Genomic DNA, 19214 nt, shown 5'->3' with positions numbered 1-19214 from the left:
ACGTGAGCGACAGTTTAGCCAATCACAACACACCGGCCCAAACTAACCAATCTGAGCCCACTGCCTGTTTCTGAGGGAGTGGTTTCATAGAATCAGGAAGTCATGTTTACTGTGGCAGGACGAGTTAGCCGGACATGTCCGGGGCTCAGCTTTCTCCACAGAACAAGAGCCTGCTAGCTTAGCTTCCAAAAAAAGATGGCTGACACTATGTGTTCATTCTGTGAGTGAGATCGCCCTCTATGGGCGGGTTGAGAACATGCGGGACAGACCCGACTACTGAGTGTAGTCTTTAGCCTTTGGACAAAACATCCTCCATCCTATTTTTTCCAAACAAAAAATATAGAAATCTCTCATCTCAGGGGGATATGAGGGAGGAAAGCACCGTAATTTGAAAATACTACAGGTTTTCTACTAATACAAAGCTTAATGCTAAATCCTTTTGTTGTCCCATATCATGCGTGCCATCATTTTATGGTTTTGTTTCAAGTTGAAAGGGGGGAAAATTGTGTGCTTTTGACTTCTGAGTCCATGATTAATGCAGTTTTTCTACATAATGAATTGTACTAAATTGACTTCAATGGTTAAAGTTTCCACATAATTAGGAGTATAAAGCAGGAGCAGAAAGGGACACGTGTGTGGGGTTTCACAAGAGCCCGACACTTCCTCTTCGGTTTGCTCTTGTGGTTCAGGATGGAAAGAACGGTGTGACAGCGGTGACTCTTTACTCAGAGCACAGGAGTCTTTCTCAGAAGCTGGATAGGCTCATTTCAAAACCTCTTTGTTATATTATTATTGTTTTTTTTTTACAGTGAACATCGCGCAGTAACTTCACCGGAGTTTAAATGTGACCTTCACCACATACAGATGCTTTTAAACTATGTAAAGTATGTATTGCATTTATGTTTATATTACTCTCCTAATTAGAATAACCGGTAATGCTTTAGCGAATAATAAGTCATTTATGAACATTATACAATGCTCAAGTACATTTAAATAAGAATACATAAAAAAAGTACATTTTCAACTATAATTCTTTATTAGTGCATCATATTATTATGTTATCGTTATAGGCTATTTTAAGATTTATTTTGTTTTTGAAAGCAAATGATTTTATGTATTTATCATTTTCTCTCATTTATCTTTTGTATCCCTTTCCCCCTTTTTCTTTCTTTTTTAACGTTTTCTATGTTGTCTGTTTGAAACTGAAGGTTTTCACGTTTTCTTTCAGACATCATAAATATGGCATCAGTCTGGTTTGTGCTTGTGCTGGGGATATATTTTAATGCCTGGATAAAAGGTGAATCGACATTTTTTTTTTACCCATTACATTTAGATTACAAGAATATTATGTTATTTTTCTATCTCTTTAAACCTTTTTAATATATTTAAAATGTTTTGTCCATTAAACAGGAAAAAAAACGTTTCATCATATCCTTATAAAATTGGGCAACACTTTTACAATAAGGCTTTATTGGTTAACATTAGTTAAGAACATTTCTTAACATGAACTAACAATAAACTTCTACTGCATGTATTAGTTAATGTTAATTTCAACATTTCCTAATACATTAAAATCCAAAGATGTATTTGTTAACATGAACACTGTAAAAATGAATATGCTTTATCCAATCAAAAAAATTTTGGCAACAGATTACAAGCAATATTATTCATTAAATTTAACAAATTAGAATTGAGTAATGATTAATCAAATTAATTCCTTAAAAGTTAATCATTTAAAATGAGTAAACTTACAACAACCAAAAAAAAACATAAATTTAAGTCACCATTATGGTGATCGGTGTTTGTTTTAAAATGACGGTTTTCTCCTTCAGTGGTTCTGCTTGTTAACATCAGGTGTCTTCAATGTTGGCAATATAAAATATAGAGTTCTTAATTCATCTTTGATGTCTGTCTGTTAGTGAGATATTTTTGCTGATTTTTTTGCTGTAAACTTTACTCATTTTAAATGGTTAACTTTTGAAGAATAATTTGATTAATTATTACTCAATTCTAATTTGTTAAATTTAATCAATAATATTACTTGGAATCTGTTGCCACAATTCTATTGATTAGATAAAGCATATTCATTTTTACAGAGTAACATGAACAAACAATGAATTTTTATTAGCTGTATCAAAGGTTAATAAATGGTGTAAAAATGTATTACGCAGCAACAACATTGGGTATGCAGTACATTACTTTATTACAATCTCAAATACTGCAATCAAATGCATAATGCAATAATTTGCCATTTGTTTAGACACACCAAGGTAAAGTTTCTCTGATGTCGTGCAACAACCCACACATTTTGAAACGGCTTTGTTGTCGGGAATGTTTCACGCAATGCAAAGTCACAAGACTAGTGAAGTGGATCGGTGTGTTAGTTCATTCATTATTAGAGCCCAACTTCTCTTCCTGAATTCATGGAGTGTCCAAAAGTGATATCAGGAGCGGATTTCTGTTTTTATTGACCCTACAAGTTTGATTAAACCAAAAATATTTTAGATCCAGGGAAGAACCAATCACTAATCTTAGTTAAAGTGTTAATCTCACAAAATTATTTGGCAAAAAAAAAAAAGACAAACTACAGCAACAGATTATATTTTACAACATATAGAAAAAAACAAAAGCTGATGGGAAAAAGCATACATTCACTACAAAATCATTCAAATTGTGTTGGTTCTCTTTTGTTTTTGCATGTGCAGTTTTATGACAGCCTGGTCAAAAGTGATGTTCTCTCAATTTGCCATGTTTCATTGCGTCATTACAAATCGACGCCAAACACAAATGCCCTACGAAATCATTAACACATTTTTTATAATAGTGGAATAAAGGATAAAGATCATCACGTTTGGCCACTACTGTATGATTTAAAACACTAATATATATTTTCATCTGCAGTGATTCAGGCATCGTGTGCTGGGATACACACTCCAGCCAAAGTGGTGCTCGCTGGCTCACCCGTGTCGGTGTCCTGCTCCATCGAAGACGACTGCTTGCTGACCAAAGGCAAAGACTTTCGTGTGGCGTGGAAGATTAATGATGATTTTGCACCCAGCAATCTCTCTTACCAGGAGAATAACAGGACATATGGCCTACGCATCCCCAGCCTAACACACACAGCATACATGATTTGTCTCGTGTGTGTTTCGGAAGACAACTGCCAAATAGTCAATGGAGTGAAAGTAAAAGTGGATTGTGAGGATCTTTTTTTATTATAATAGGCCCTTTTCATATTTTCAAGGTTTCTCAGAAGCTGAATTAGTCATTGTTGGTTAAACCTATGCAGTGGTGAAGGGGACAGCAAAAATAATGTTTACATTCCCATTTTCTCTAATAGCAAAAGCAAAACATATATAACAGCATTTCAACAGCTTTCCAAAAAAAAAAGGAAAAATATCGAGAAATTCTGTGCATCCAAAATTATACTGTCAGAGTAGGTCCTGCAAACTCATCAATGGTGGGGTAAGCGTTGTGACATAAATGATGGAAAATACTAATTATAATATTTGAAAAACTTCACTGGATTTGCGATGTTGATAACTGTGAATATGCATCATCAAAGTCTAAAGGGTCTACGATTAAGTACTATGATGCTAATTATTAATCTGCAATTAATCAGGGTCCATTCCATATCTATACGGTAAAAATGAATATGCTTTATCTAATAAAAAAAATTGTGGCAACAGATTACAAGCAATATTATTAATTAAATTTAACAAATTAGAATTGAGTAATAATTAATCAAATGAATTCCTTAAAATTTAACCATTTAAAATTAGTAAAACTTACAACAACAACCAAAAAAACATAAATTGAAGTCACCATTATGGTGATCAGTGTTTGTTTTAAAATGACGGTTTTCTCCTTCAGTGATTCTGCTTGTTAACGTCAGCTGTCTTCAATGTTGGCAATATAAAATATAGAGTTCTTAATTCATCTTTGACGTCTGTCTGTTTACGGAGGCGTATTGCATTCACTTGAAGAAATTAACTCGTTAATTCAGAAAAACAGAGCAAAAAAAAAAAAATCCATGAAAAATTAACTTGTTAATTCAGAAAAACAGAGCAAAATATTTTTTTCTCATGAAAAATTAACTCATTAATTCAGAAAAAAAGAGCAAAATATTTTTTTCTCATGAAAAATTAACTCATTAATTCAGATAAACAGAGCAAAAAAACTTTTTTTCTCATGAAATATTAACTCATTAATTCAGAAAAAAAGAGCAAAAACTTTTTTTCTCATGAAAAATTAACTCAAATTAATTCAGAAAAACACAGCAAAAAAAAAAAAAAAAAAAATTCCATGAAAAATTAACTCGTTAATTCAGAAAAACAGAGCAAAAACTTTTTTTCTCATGAAAAATTAACTCGTTAATTCAGAAAAACAGAGCAAAATATTTTTTTCTCATGAAAAATTAACTCATTAATTCAGAAAAAAAGAGCAAAATATTTTTTTTCTCATGAAAAATTAACTCATTAATTCAGATAAACAGAGCAAAAACTTTTTTTCTCATGAAATATTAACTCATTAATTCAGAAAAAAAGAGCAAAAACTTTTTTCTAAGGAAAAATTAACTCAAAATAATTCAGAAAAACACAGCAAAAAAAAAAAAAAATTCCATGAAAAATTAACTCGTTAATTCAGAAAAACAGAGTAGATTTTTTTTTCTTCAAGTGAAAGCAATACGCCTCCGTAGTCTGTTAGTGAGATATTTTTGTCATTTTTTTTTTTGTAAACTTTACTCATTTTAAATGGTTAACTTTTAAGGAATAATTTGATTAATTATTACTCAATTGTAATTTGTTAAATTTAATTAATAATATTGCTTGTAATCTGTTGCCACAATTCTATTGATTAGATAAAGCATATTCATTTTTACAGTGCAATCTGGCATGAATGAAAACGAGGCTTTGATGTTGGTTCTGATCGTTCAACCAGCAAAGCTTATCTTATAGAGAAGGTGTTTCCATCCTTCACAGCCTTGTTTCCATTCACACCAAATTAAATATGGTGTCTGTGACGTGTAATGTTTAATGTTAATGTCTGAAATGTAATCATCAAGACTATTTCTCAGTGTCATTCCAGGCCAAAGTTCACCAGACTTACAATCTGCCTTATATCTTTAAAGATCTTCCACCCATTCCTCGAAACCTGAGCTGTGTTTTGAATATAACGCAGTCATCCAAACTCCTGTGTCAATGGGATCCTGGTGAGAAAACAACCAGCCTTCCTACAAACTATACTCTTCATGCATTGAGGTAACTTCTGTTGACATTTTCAAAACTGTAGCTTGTTTATGGATCAATCCAATTTGGCATGTCCAATCCACCTAACCAGGGGTGCATTTCCCGATAGCATCGTCGCAATTTCCATTGAACTCTATTGGTAACGACCATAATTGGCTAACGATGCTTTCGGGAAACGCACCCCTGGTTAGGTGGATTGGATATGCCAAATTGGCCATAGGTGTGAATTTGTGTATGTGTGAGTACCAAGCCATAGGTAATGGGTAGAATTAGATTAAGACCTGGCAACCTACCTCGGAAATAACATTGCTAAGAAAAATCATGACAGTCTTCCGCTTCACACACCAGACACGCAAATTCTGCAGTTTCTTGGTCAACAATATTGTTATATTTAAGGACATGGTCCTTAAAATGTCTGTACTGTACTCTAAGTGTAATTTTATTTGGTGGAGGGGGGCGTCTTCTCGGTGGGGGTGGGGTTTTTGTGGGCATTTATCACGCGGGAATTCATTAGGCACGATCCCCGCAGTGCATTATGGGTATTCTCTGGCCGTTGATGGTACATCCGTTTTACCCTTGTTATGCATTAAGGGATTTAATGAGTGCACTTTATAACATCCACTAGGGTTTTGGACACCACTACAAATGGCTGTCCCCTCAAATAGCAAGAGAATAGAACTGGCTGTGTTTCCCAAAAGCATGGTGAGCTAAGTTCATCATAGAGACCATTGGTGGCAATGGTTCTACAATCTTCTTAGGCTTTTGATGCTTTTTGAGAAATGCAGCCCTGATGGATTACGTACAGGAGTTCATTGGCATCAGCCATCTTGCCCAATGTGACAACGTACCACTCAGGGGTTTTGGATCGAATCGGATAATGAGGAGGGCTGAGGAGCCAGTAAAATACACATTTACTATTTCCAATGACTTTTGTAGTTAAATATGATTTGGATATTGTAATTTAGTGAGATTCACACTTATGGTTTAGAGTGAATTCAATTTTATTTATAGTTGTGGTGATAGGTTTTATAAATTGTTCATTTCTACAGGGACAAATCAGAAAAGACTCAATATGAGATCCCGTCTGGACAGCATTTCTTCTTGATTCAGCGGGATTCTTATAGTGAATATTTAGAGTTGGAGGTTTATGTGACAGCAGTGAATGTCCTTGGAAATGTCTCTTCTGCTCCTCTGGAACTGATCCCTATGGATACAGGTAAAAAAAAAGCAATTAGCTTTATTTCTCTGTCAAGAATTAAGAATAAATGTGGAATTGTGTGTTTATACTAGGATGTGCTCTTTACTGATCCCTAACCCCACCCCTAATCCTACCCATCTCCGCCCCCTGATCCCTAACCCCACCCCTAATCCTACCAATCTCCGCCCCCTGATCCCTAACCCCACCCCTAATCCTACCAATCTCCGCCCCCTGATCCCTAACCCCACCCCTAATCCTACCAATCTCCGCCCCCTGATTGCTAACACCACCCCTAATCCTGCCCATTTCCCCCCGATCCCTAACCCCACCCCTAATCCTACCAATCTCCGCCCCCTGATCCCTAACCCCACCCCTAATCCAACCCATTTCCACCCCCTGATCCCTAACCCCACCCCTAATCCTACCCATCTCTGCCCCCTGATCCCTAACACCACCCCTAATCCTACCAATCTCCACCCCCTGATCCCTAACCCCACCCCTAATCCTGCCCATTTCCCCCCGATCCCTAACCCCACCCCTAATCCTACCAATCTCCACCCCCTGATCCCTAACCCCACCCCTAATCCTACCCATCTCCACCCCTGATCCCTAACCCCACCCCTAATCCTACCCATCTCCGCCCCTGATGCCTAACCTTAGCCCTAATCCTACCCATCTTCGCCCCCTGATCCCTAACTCCACCCCTAATCCAACCCATTTCCACCCCTGATCTCTAACACCACCCCTAAACCTACCAATCTCCACCCCCTGATCACTAACCCCACCCCTAATCCTACCCATCTCTGCCCCCTTATACCTAACCCCACCCCTAATCCTACCCATCTCCACCCCTGATCCCTAACCTTACCCCTAATCCTACCCATCTCCGCCCCCTGATCCCTAACCCCACCCCTAATCCTACCCATCTCCACCCCCTGATACCTAACCCGTCCCCTAATCCTACCCATCTCCACCCCTGATCCCTAACCTTACCCCTAATCCTACCCATCTCCGCCCCCTGATCCCTAACCCCACCCCTAATCCTACCCATCTCCACCCCCTGATACCTAACCCGTACCCCTAATCCTACCCATCTCCGCCCCCTGATCCCTAACCCCACCCCAAACCCTACCCATCTCCACCCCTGATCCCTAACCCCACCCCTAATCCTACCCATCTCCGCCCCCTGATCCCTAACCCCACCCCAAACCCTACCCATCTCCACCCCCTGATCCCTAACCCCACCCCTAATCCTACCCATCTCCACCCCTTTGGATCAGGATCCAACTCCGCCCCCTGGATCTTGTGTACTGCAATGAGGAGCTACCGGTTATACGAGTAATTTTATACATATATGCCATGTATTTTATTACAGCAAAGTTCAGCACTCCAGAGATTAAGAGGGTTGAAGCGGATACTCCTGGCTGCTTACAGTACAGCTGGAGTCTTTCACAGTCTCAGACATGGGTGGAGTTCACCCTCATTGTAGAGCTGAAACTGACAACATTGAACAACCAGCTTGACAAAGAGTTGGTCAGTGATTGCTTTTCATGACAATATTGCTTGATCTTTTGAAACAGTTTGCAAGTTATCTGAACAGTGTTTTAAACAATCCTTCTATTTTAGATTTCCACCTTCAGTGAACGACAAAGAAACAAAGTAAAAAAATGTGGCCTCCTTCATGGGACAAATTACACCAGCACAATGCGAGTGAAGTACCGTCCATCGAGTGAATGGAGTGAATGGAGTAATCCGAAAACAACCAACACACTTATGAGGGGTAACAAGTTATAGTCTTCGCTACTTTACAATTAAAGGCTGTACAAATAATGACAATAATTATAATAACCTAATTGTACTGCATTGTGGAATAATAGTGATTAGTGTTGACTGCATGATTAGTTCATGTCACAGTGCATCCTGGGAACCTATGATGATCAAAATGTACTGAGATTATACAAAAACTGTCCAGACAATGTTTCAATCAGTCAAAAAAAAAAAAAAAATCTCAACTCTAAGCACAACTATGCTAACATTTTTTGATAATATTTGAATAAAGAGTGAAGATGTCAATTTCCCTCAGCCGGGCATGACATTTGGCCACTATTGTATATTTACTTCTTTGTTGTATGATTTGTCGACACTCAGAACTAGTTGTTGTATTTTCAGCTCCGGCTGGAAGTTTGGACACATGGCTTAAAGTGAATGATCAGGTCGCACAGCTCTACTGGAAGGTGAGAGTCTTTGCCAGGGAACAACATATATGTCCAAAAATGTAGTCCTAAACCTACCCGTACCCCTAAACCCAACCCTACCCGTAAACTTTCCCTAAAATCAGAGGGAAAGTATTCTGAATGACACTGATGTAGAAGCACACGACCTTGGTTGAAAGTCTAAAATGTTGCACTTGATGAAATCAGGTTCATCCTCTTGGACAGTCCTGACACAGCTTGGAAAATCTCATTTTATATTATATAGGGTGTATAGTGTGTCTATAACATTGTATCACACACACACAAATGACCAGTCAATAAGTAATTGAAAGATCTCTGATGTTCATTCACATTCGTGAAGGTCTTACTATTGAATGTTCAAAGTTAAACTCTATTGACAGAATCTTCAACATCCTGTGAACATTTTTATATAAACATACATCATACACTAGCAATGTAAGTTATGGGACAAGGCACTGCAACAAGATAAATATTTAGTTATAAATATAAGTTACATCCAGTTTTTCAACATTGCATTGCATGCAATGATCATGCAATGATGGTAAACTCGTAACTTTCACATGCAAGGACTCGAAGAGGGGACATGAAGCAAAACTTTAACTTGTTTTTACAAATAAAATAAAATAATAATTCTGTGATAACTGACAGCATGTCACAGATGTATTGAACCTGAAACTTCCCATTAACCAATGCCTTGTCTCATTTTAGCCCTCAAAAAATTTCCGTGCCAATGGCTGGGATTTGTCATACACTGTCGAATCAAAGGAGACTAAAACGACTTTGTGTGTAACTAAAGAAAGCCACTGCTCTTTTAATCTCAACAATTGGATTAAAAAGGTCTACCTGAGAGCCATGAATGCAATGGGGAGCTCCAATCATACCCAAGTACCAGTGCATCGTAAGAAAGGTATTCAATTCCCACCGTAGACTATATTTCTGACGGATGTCCTCTCAATGTTTGATGAGTTGTTCTTGTCTGGTTTTAGGGCTGGACTCTGTGTCTAATGGCAATGTGCGTCCCCAGTCGAACACGTCTGTGCTTATCACGTGGGAAAGCCCTGAGTCCTCCGGTGTCACGGGATACACGCTCGAGTGGAGATCTCTGAGTGAGACACCGGCAGAACCCCTGTCCTTCATTCTGATGGACAAAAACAGCTCCAGTACCTTAGTAACAGGTATTTACTATTATTGCATATAATAATATCAACCATATGAGCAACCGTTTGGTTGTTCCATATGATCTATATTGTCCATATGATCAACTGGTTTAATTACGATTTTTCTTATATTTGAACAAAAAATGTAAAAGTTGTGAAATATTACAATTATAAATTGTTTTCTATGTGATTATTTAGTAAAGTGTCATTTATTCACTGTGATCAAAGCTGAATGTTTAGTCTTCAGGGTAACATGATACTTCAGAAATCACTCTAATATGATGATTTGATCCTCACTTATTACCAATTGCCATTGGTGCTCAATTACTTATATTTTGAAAACAGTGTTTACTGCTTAATAATTTTGTGGAAGAAATTAGTAGTACGGTATGCGGTAGTACGCGGATGCGCGGTATCAGCTGCTCCTGCTCATCACTTCTCTCAGCAGTGGCACCAACATGTCTCGGTTCAGTGAACTGTTGGAGTTACTGGAGTAAAATATAATTCGGGATATTGGTTTATTTCGATTCGTAGGCGACTGTCAGGCATGTCTGAAACTAAATAACTTTAGTAACGCAAGACGCGAACTGTTTCGAACGATTCAGTTCGATTTAGTGGTTCGACCGGTTCAAAAGAACGATTCGTTCACGAACCGGCCATGTCTATGATCACTACAGTCTGCAGAGAGATGGAGGCGGCAAGAGTAAAGGTGAAGACTGGGGAGTGGAAGCTCAGCAAATACACAAATAGAAAGAGTAAAAGTGTGGGAGACATTTGCCGAAATAATGAAAGATGATGACCAAAGTGCTGGCTTTGTCTTCTTGCGATGCTGTGTTGTTACACGTCCATGGCCCAATGACGCTACGATGAACCTTTTACTACTTTTTAAAAAATGCGGTCAGGAAACGGGTCGGGTACAATATTTTCGTACTTTTTTGCGGTCCGAGTTGCGGGCGGGTTGTTGAAAACGTCGGTCGGGTGCGGGTTGTTATACATTGACCCGCGCATCACTGGTGTTGACCACTCCCCCTCGGGCGTCAGGAACTATTCCCCGCAGCCTTCTTAGAAATAATGACAGTCCTCAGAACCGTCTTCCCCTTTGAACACTGTGGCTGAGAGCGCCCTCTGTGTCCCCAGCCTTTCTTGTGGGGGAGCACGGGAGGAAACTCACTGTTTTTGGGTGGCACATGTGAAAAGCTGGCTTTTGATGCTTGGGGCTGCTCCCGCTCAGCAGCAATGAGACATGAGAGTGACGGGGAATGAGCTTCTGGAAAGCGGCCGTCTGTTTGGCTGCCTCCGGAAACCTCTCAACGACTGAATTTACAGCGTCGCCAAAGAGGCCAGAAGGTGACAGGGCCGCATCCATGTGGACGTTCTTGTCCTTTCCTTTATATTACTGAGCCACAGATGCCTCTCAGTGGCCACCTGGGCGGCCATAGAGCGGCCGATGTATTTAGCCGTCTCCTGGATTCAGCCGTCTTCGCAAACTACGTCAAGGCCATTTCCCCACCCTCATCCATGTCTCCTAACACCTCACCTGGGTAGGCTTGCAGCAGGTGTGGAGGTGTGGAGGCATGCTGCAGCCTGACCAGCGGCTGAGTAAGGGCCAATCCCAATTCTACCCCTGACCCCTTCACTTTCCCCTTCCCCTCCGTTTTGCGCGTCCACGTGAAGGGGTAGGGTTGTCCCAATTCTCTTTTGGTTGGAGGGGGAGGGCTAGGGTGAAGGGCCAGATAGCCAAACGAAGGGGTATGAGAAGTGTCACTGCTAACCCAGGCTACAGACGCAAAATGACTGCCCAAGCGACAAAGTAGACCCATAAATTTAAGTATTTGTGGCTTTAATAAGTATTGTAACGACAAATAATGATTTGCTTTATGTTACATTCAATATTGTGTTCATATTTACGGTCAGTTTCTTCACAGAAACGTTTGTAAAAAAATCGCTAAAATTACTGTAGTTTGCTAACGATAGTCCCGCAACATATTTTCGTCGTCTCCATTGTTTCCTGCGAACTTCACAAGATGCAAGAAAATAGCTGTAACCCACGCAACTGAGATAACTGCAGCTGTCGACGGGATCTTGGAAGTTGTGATAAAAATTAGCGCATCTCCTGTGACGTAGGCGCTAGCGACGACTTATAATGACGTTTAACGGAGGCGTAGTGGTGTCCCATTTCTTAGGGGAATATTTTCACCCCTACGCATTGCCACTCTGTTTCAAGGGTCAAGGGGAAGGCGAAGGGGTAGGGCTAGGGGAAAGTGAAGGGGTAAGGGGTAGAATTGGGATTGGCCCTAAGCTTTACCCACTAGAGAAAATGTAGTTCTGACTGGCTTAGTGCGTAATGCCCAACCCGATCTCACGGGAATTCGTACGAATTTTTTACGAGGTGGTTAATTCGTAACAATTCGTACGACCTCACTCGTACGAATTAGTACGATTTTGCTAAATCGTACATATTTTACGAATTAGCCAATTCGTATGAATTCGTACGAATGACCTACCCCTGACCCAGCCCCTAAACATAACCGTCACGTGGGTTTAGACAAATCGTACAAATTCGTATGAGTGAGGTCGTATGAATTAGTACGAATAAGCCACTATTGAATCACTTCGAAATTAGACTAATTTGAATTAGTCGTGAGATAGCGTAGTAATGCCGGGACCTTTAGGGAAGATGCCGCTTCGGGGGAGAGATAGTTTGCAAGTGTCTCTTCCACTGCTCTCTTTATAGTTAGATATAGAGGAGTAGTTCGATGTTTGTGCACTATACACTCTATATGAAAACGGTTTATCTTTTCACGTTATCGACACCTCAGTCCGCAGGAAAAGTCTGTGTAGCTTACTTTTAGAATGAACTTCCTGTTTATTCAACGCAGTCTCATCCCAACGTCATAACTGGCGTTTTGGGACGTCTTTTGACCATACGTCAACATCTGCCTTTTTAGGGCCCCCTTAAATGTCGGTCAGATGACGTTATTGGATCCTAACCCTACCCTAAACCCACCCCGTCACCTAACCGACATTAAAGGTAAAACGTCAGTTGTATGACGGCCCGGTATCGTCATGTAACTGATGTTTAAGGGTACCCTAAAAAGGCGGATATTGACGTATGGTCAAAAGGCGTCCCAAGACGTCAGTTATATGACTTCTTGGGATGAGACTGTTAGTTTATTAGCTGTCCAGTCAATGCTCAGTCGTTCAACCGCTCGTCACAACCTCAACCAGCTCTTCGAATGCATGAGACTGAGGTGGAAAATTCTCAGTATCTCTTGCATCAACACTGACAACGTCCAGTTCCTCAGAACTAGTTGCAGCGTCGGTGCCTCCACCTGGGCGGAAGGAAGCGCAACGCCTGCTTCCAAACCCTGAGAGAAGGCACTGGATCGATCAGGTGAAGGCAGAGATAAGGCTGGGACCGTCTCCAACCCTGCTGATAAATCCATTTGCGAACCCCATGACTGGGATCGCCGCTGTGCCTCGGTAGCAGCGGGACCAGAACCCTGGGGAACGCAAGCCTCGCAAAAGAACGGCAGGCGGTATCGGAGCGTCCGCATAGGAAGCACATCACAGTGTTCACAGCCAGCACCCTCGAGCACTGGCTGTGCATGCTCCTCAACCAAACAAGCCACACAAATAATGTGTGTGTCCCCACCCGTTAAATAACGTAGGCAGGCGGACACACATCCTAAACTGCTGCCTGCTCGCCATGACTTATGTTTACATAGTAGATATAAAGACAAAAAAGCACCAAATATGACAGGAACAGTTTCACAGAGCACTACTGAAGACACAGCTGGACTGATTTTACATGTGCTTCAAGACATCATCACACAAAGCGTTCCCATAGCGTCAATCTCGACGCAACGCGAGGGAACTTAATTATTCCAAAAATGTACATTAAAGCCAATAAAATAACCTTTAAGTCATTTGGCATTTCATCTTTTCTGTTCTTATTTGTTGCTGACAAAGTGCATGCAAATTTAATCTTGGCTGTTTTATTTCAGGGTTAAGGCCTTACAAGCCCTATGAGATCTCCGTTTTTCCCAAATATGCTGATGGAGTTGGTCGTCCTTTTACCGTACTGGCATATAGCAGTGAGAGAGGTGTGTAGTGCATGAAAGTAGTGGACATCTCAGGGCTTTCTATAAACTGGGGAAACAATGTGAAATAGAGCAAAGCCAGAGAATGATACAACACTTCCATCTAGTGGGCTCACGTTTCCCTAGATGTATAATTCTAGCATGCTGACAAATGTTTCATATATTCTCACAGCACCTTCTGAGGCACCAAAGTTGGAAGTTGTGGAAATCCGTCATTCACGGGTCAAACTTCACTGGGATGAAATTCCCCTTGAACAGAGAAATGGGATCATTCAAGGATATACTATTTACTTTTGGGATGATAGTAATGAAACCCAAGGTATTCAAGGATTCAAATAAGTTCATGACAGATTTTCAGATTGCTTAACTATTTTATTAACCATACTGTTTCTATTCATTTTCAAGTTATTTACACTGAGGAGACCAATGTTGTGGTGGAAAATCTTCATCCGCTTACCAAATATCATGCCTTAGTATCAGTTCATACAATGGGTGGAAGTTTAAATGGATCAGTTGAGAACCTGACAACTGGACATATTGGTGATTATTTATGACCATACTGGTCAATTATTAATAGTACATACATATTATAAGGCCTATACTATTCAAATATATGTGTGTTTGTGTGTAATATTTCAATAATAACTTTTACAAACCATAATCCCTAAGTGCATTATATCATGCATTTGTGAAATATGAATGCACTCCTTAACATTCTACACCATATATATATATATATATATATATATATATATATATATATAAAATAATAAAAATTAAAATGTTTTTTTTTTTCCAGATGGATTTGATATGGTGCTCTTTGTTATCCCAGCATGCATTGGGATATCACTTCTTATCATCATTGTTGTGTTTACCTGTTTGGGGAAACATGAACGGTGAGCATCCACAAGCTTGTTAAGTACATTGGAAAAATTTTAGAATTTTTTTTTTTTTTAAATTGCTTGTAAATTTTAAAATGCATTACAGAAAAAAAAAAACGGCAAGTAACAGATTTAATTAAATGTGGCATTTTGAGTATTTTCTTGTAAAACATTTTTTATTTGCAACTTATAGGAAACTTTTTCACTGTGTTTTAGTACTATAACTTAGTTTGTGTGTGGTTGTCACAGGGTGAAGATGTGTTTGTGGCCTATAATTCCGGACCCCGCCAACAGCAGCATTAAGAGGTGGACCACCAGCGACTCACTGCAGGTACTGTCTGACCCGACGAACTGTTGTAGAAGCGCTAGTTTGACTGATTAATCCGATAACTCTATGAGCACTGACTTAGAAATGCACATCTAAACTTGGTTATGGTTATAATTCAGGAATGCTTTGGGATACAGACCTAAGGTCTCTTTTTAAAGAAGACATTGCAGATAATTGCATTAAAAAAAAATGAAGTTTACCGTAAGTTTACCGTAAAGCAAATGTTCTGTACTGGAGTAAATAATATTTGTTATGCAATTTACATATATATATATATTACTAGATTATTTGGAATCTATATTTGTTATTTATATATCCGCCACGGAATAAAACAATTTAAACGATTTTTTACTTTTTTTCTGACATTATTTTGCATGTTTATTTCTCATAATTGGCTTTATGCACAGCTGCACTACTTCCTGAACTTCAGCCAGCTCCTTGTTTTCTGTCTGCCATTATTGGGCAAACTTGATTAATTCAGGTTTGTGTGTTTATTGTTGCCGTGACTACTGAGGTCAGACACACCAACCAATTTGTCCAATAATGCCAGACAGGAAACAAGGAGCTGGCTGAAGTTCAGGAAGTAGTGCAGCTGTGCAAGCCAATTCTTACTTTCTAACTTGCAAGTCTGTGAAAAAAAAAGTAAGAATTGCAAGATAAAAAGTCGTAATTACTCTTTATTCTGTGGCGGATACAAGCTCCCATAAAAAAGCGACATCCATATTCCACTGATTTTTTGGGGGTTTTTTTTGTATGCATTATCCTGTCACAAATTAAAGGAGTGGTAAAGTATGATTTCACTATTCTAACTTTAGTTAGTGTGTTGCTGTTTGAGCATAAACCACATTATCAAAGTTACAACGCTCAAAGTTCAAAGCAAAGGAAGGTATTTGCTTTTAAAGAAAAGGACTACAACAAACGGCTAGTAGGGACTACACAAGCTTCCTCCCAGGTTCTTAAAATGTGCATAAGCCCCGCCCCCGGGAACACGTGGTCCATGTTGAGAAGAGGAAGAGTGGTTGTATAAGAGTCAGCTCAAACTTTAGCATCCATCTTTTCACATGCAATAGAAAGTCACTCTGTGTGCGTCTCACAACAGTTCCTATACAAGCGATTTAAAGATTACATGACAGAATATCCTAATAGAAGATAACTAAATAAATTCATCAACTAAACATTCAGAGACATGTTGTCACTTCTTCTTGAGTCTCTCTATCTTTGACTGACTCTGTTTTAACATTAAAGGGAGAAAGGTTTGTGTAATTTTATTGTGTCTGCGTGAGAAAATTGCAACTGCTAACCCACAGAGCTTTTGAAACCCCGCCCCCTGCAGCAGCTTATTTGCATTTAAAGGGCCAGACACTAAACAGTGGTTTTTGCAAACCCTTGAAAAGTGACAAATTTAACATGCTGTATAAAAATATATGTGGGGTATTTTGTGCTAACACACACACACACACTGGGGACATCAGAGATTTATTTTGCATCTTGTGAAAATGGCATTTTACCACCCCTTTAACACTGTCAAAGCATCACCTCTACAACAAAACAGTGGCCAAATATGGAGCATTGAGTCTCAGACCTTCCCAATGATACTTTTTTGTCAAGAATAGAAAAATATGTGACTATAAAATAATGCAGTAAATTTAGCAAAGTTTTAAACATGAGAAAGCCCACTAGGGGGAGGAGCCCTAGTACCGATTCCATGGTAACGCCAAAATGTTTAAGCTCATTCCAATGATACCCGAGTTATGATGATTACTAAAATATGTTATAGAGAAAAGGCAATGAAAAGTGTGTCATCTATTACTGAATATGAAAAAGTGTTGAGTAATTACATATGTCAACATGTTTTTTGTCCAAGGGCACGCCTCCCTTTAAAGAAGACAAGGACCCTGTGTTGGTGTTTCTGTCCCGCTTCAGTCTCCTCGATCTGTCAGAGAACGAGCCGTTCAAGGGGGACTACGTCAGGGAGAGTCAGTGGTCACGTGACATGGACAGTCGTGATGGGGGTCACGGCTCTTTCCAGGCCTGCCGTTACGACTCGGAGCAGGACAGGGACTCGGTCCCTTACGCCACTGTGGTTTTCGGTGGTTCGTATCAAAGCCATTCGACCCCTGTGCCACCCTACGTGCGCTCTGAGTCCACACAGCCCCTGTTAGGAGGGGACGAGCCCGCCAGCCCTCCGCCGTACGAGAACGTGCCTCGAGGCAGCCGTGTTTCTCAAGCGAAGCACTTCACTGCATTTCCAACCAATTCCACTGGAAGTGAGGAGAACGAAGAACTCTGGGAAGAATTTCCCATGCTCAAATCCTTAGAGCTCAGGAATACTGATCATAACTAAACTGAATTTGAGTCTACTGTATATAGAAACATGCAGGAGCCCCAAAAAACAGCTCAGGCTCATTGGAAAAACGTGCCTCTACCTATATTGCGCAACCCAGAAAATGTGCTGTACATACAAAAGCTTAAGTTAACAGTGAAGCAGAAAAACACCAACAACTTTAATCATTTTCACACAAAATAATTGCAGATTATTGAATAATAGACTTCTTTTCATGCAGTTCCTTGCTAAATATTATGTAATGACTTACCGTGCAAGATTTGTAAACTAACACGTTGACGATTGCATCACATGACCAGCTCATGCGTGTGTTTTCTGTGCTCAGTCTCTCGATAAAAAAGACCCGGAGAAGCAGCTAAAATGGCAGCAAATGTGTTGTTTGCTTTTGTTAACACTATCAGGTGTGTTTAAGGTTTAGTGTATAGGTTCATTATTAAAAAAACATGGCAGAGTATTGACCTTTAGTGCCACTCACCAGACGATTCAGATTCAGAACTGCTGCGATACGCAAAATAGCCTTGCCAGATTCACGTTCATCGTTTTTGGAAGAAAAAAGAGGAATGGGCTTTTAGAGCCACTCACTGGACATTTCACTTTGAAAGTGTTGCGAGATATGTAAGAAGTAATGTAATATCATTGTGTAAAACTGTTTCCACAGGCCGGTTTTCCCAATTAGCCGTAGTTGACAAGAGTCTGTGTGTGGTCGTAACATGACGATGTCCTAAACATATTACATGTTTTATGAATGACAATCTGAACTACTGTCACTCAGTCACTATCTGAACGGTCTTTAATAATGTATATCCATTAAACACAGCGCTGGTATTTCAAAAAGTTGAACTTTTAATATGGCAGGCAGATTTAATTGTTTCATTATTTTCAATCTAGACAAGAATTTACCTGTGTTCTCGCCATTGAGAAACTGCAGCAAATTTCAGTGTCATTTAAAAAAAAAAAATATTAAGAATAATTCTATTCATGATATCCAGTTTAATGAGTTAAAAGAAGCAGACTGCTGTTGTCAATGAAGAGATGATGAGTCTTATGGCAATGTGGTAGCCTAGAAATCTAGAAAAATTATTTTGCAGCAAAGTGTGGTCTAGCAACTCTCCATAGACGTTTGAGCTTGAAAACCCCAACTCTGGTAGGGCCAATCACATCGTGTATAGAGTCGGAGGGCGGGCTTAACATAATGATGACAGAGTTGCGACGGTCAGAGCCAGACATATTCGGTTTGAAGTCGTTCATCTGAAGTCGTTCATCGGTGCGCTGATACAAAAAAGCTGTGGCGAAACGATCAACTTGGCACATTTGCCGCGCTCGCCTCGTGCTGTTACATCGAGTATAAAGGCTTTACTCCGTGTCAGCGCGCGCTCTGATCGGTATAGGTGCACGGACCTCTCCCGAATATAAACTCTTTAGACTTTTAATGATTAGTGTTTTATTTTTAAAGTTTGTGGGTCGTATATAAAAAAAATCCCTTATTTTGGGGATGGATCACCCTTATTTTCAATGTTCAATGTTGACAGCTGGACTGGATATGGTAAAAGTTTAATGTATCAACTTGCTCCGCTGAGTATGTCACCGGGGTCAAGACCAAGGGTAATCTACCACACTCCGGAGGAGCAGTCACCAAAGGACACCAAGAGACAGACGACAGAAGTGGGTTCAAGAGTAACTTTTTTTTATTAAGTTTAAAAAAAGAATAAAAGTAGGGACA

At 39.6% G+C, this 19214-nt stretch overlaps 1 protein-coding gene across 2 annotated transcripts; it reads left to right on the top strand.

Moving 5' to 3' along the window:
- Positions 1 to 695: 695 nt before the first annotated feature.
- On the top strand, positions 696 to 18954 carry csf3r (colony stimulating factor 3 receptor). Of its 2 annotated transcripts, none has more exons than XM_089118223.1 (16): positions 696 to 884; positions 1229 to 1297; positions 2902 to 3198; positions 5132 to 5261; positions 6299 to 6465; positions 7823 to 7980; positions 8074 to 8227; positions 8617 to 8681; positions 9390 to 9588; positions 9668 to 9856; positions 13846 to 13944; positions 14114 to 14260; positions 14347 to 14481; positions 14741 to 14837; positions 15072 to 15153; positions 17015 to 18954. In XM_089118223.1, exons 2-16 carry the CDS (start codon positions 1240 to 1242, stop codon positions 17492 to 17494), a joined length of 2457 nt encoding a protein of 818 aa, XP_088974349.1. In that variant the 5' UTR covers positions 696 to 884; positions 1229 to 1239; the 3' UTR covers positions 17495 to 18954. The 2 variants fall into 2 exon arrangements, with proteins under 2 accessions (XP_088974349.1, XP_088974348.1); XM_089118222.1 differs by having other exon boundaries at positions 1209 to 1297.
- The last annotated feature ends 260 nt before the right edge of the window (positions 18955 to 19214 follow it).

This window comes from Pimephales promelas, chromosome 12 (genome assembly GCF_988280905.1).
Source record: "Pimephales promelas chromosome 12, fPimPro1.hap1.1, whole genome shotgun sequence".
Lineage (NCBI taxonomy): Eukaryota > Metazoa > Chordata > Actinopteri > Cypriniformes > Leuciscidae > Pimephales > Pimephales promelas.
This window is presented reverse-complemented; position numbering and strand designations above follow the sequence as displayed.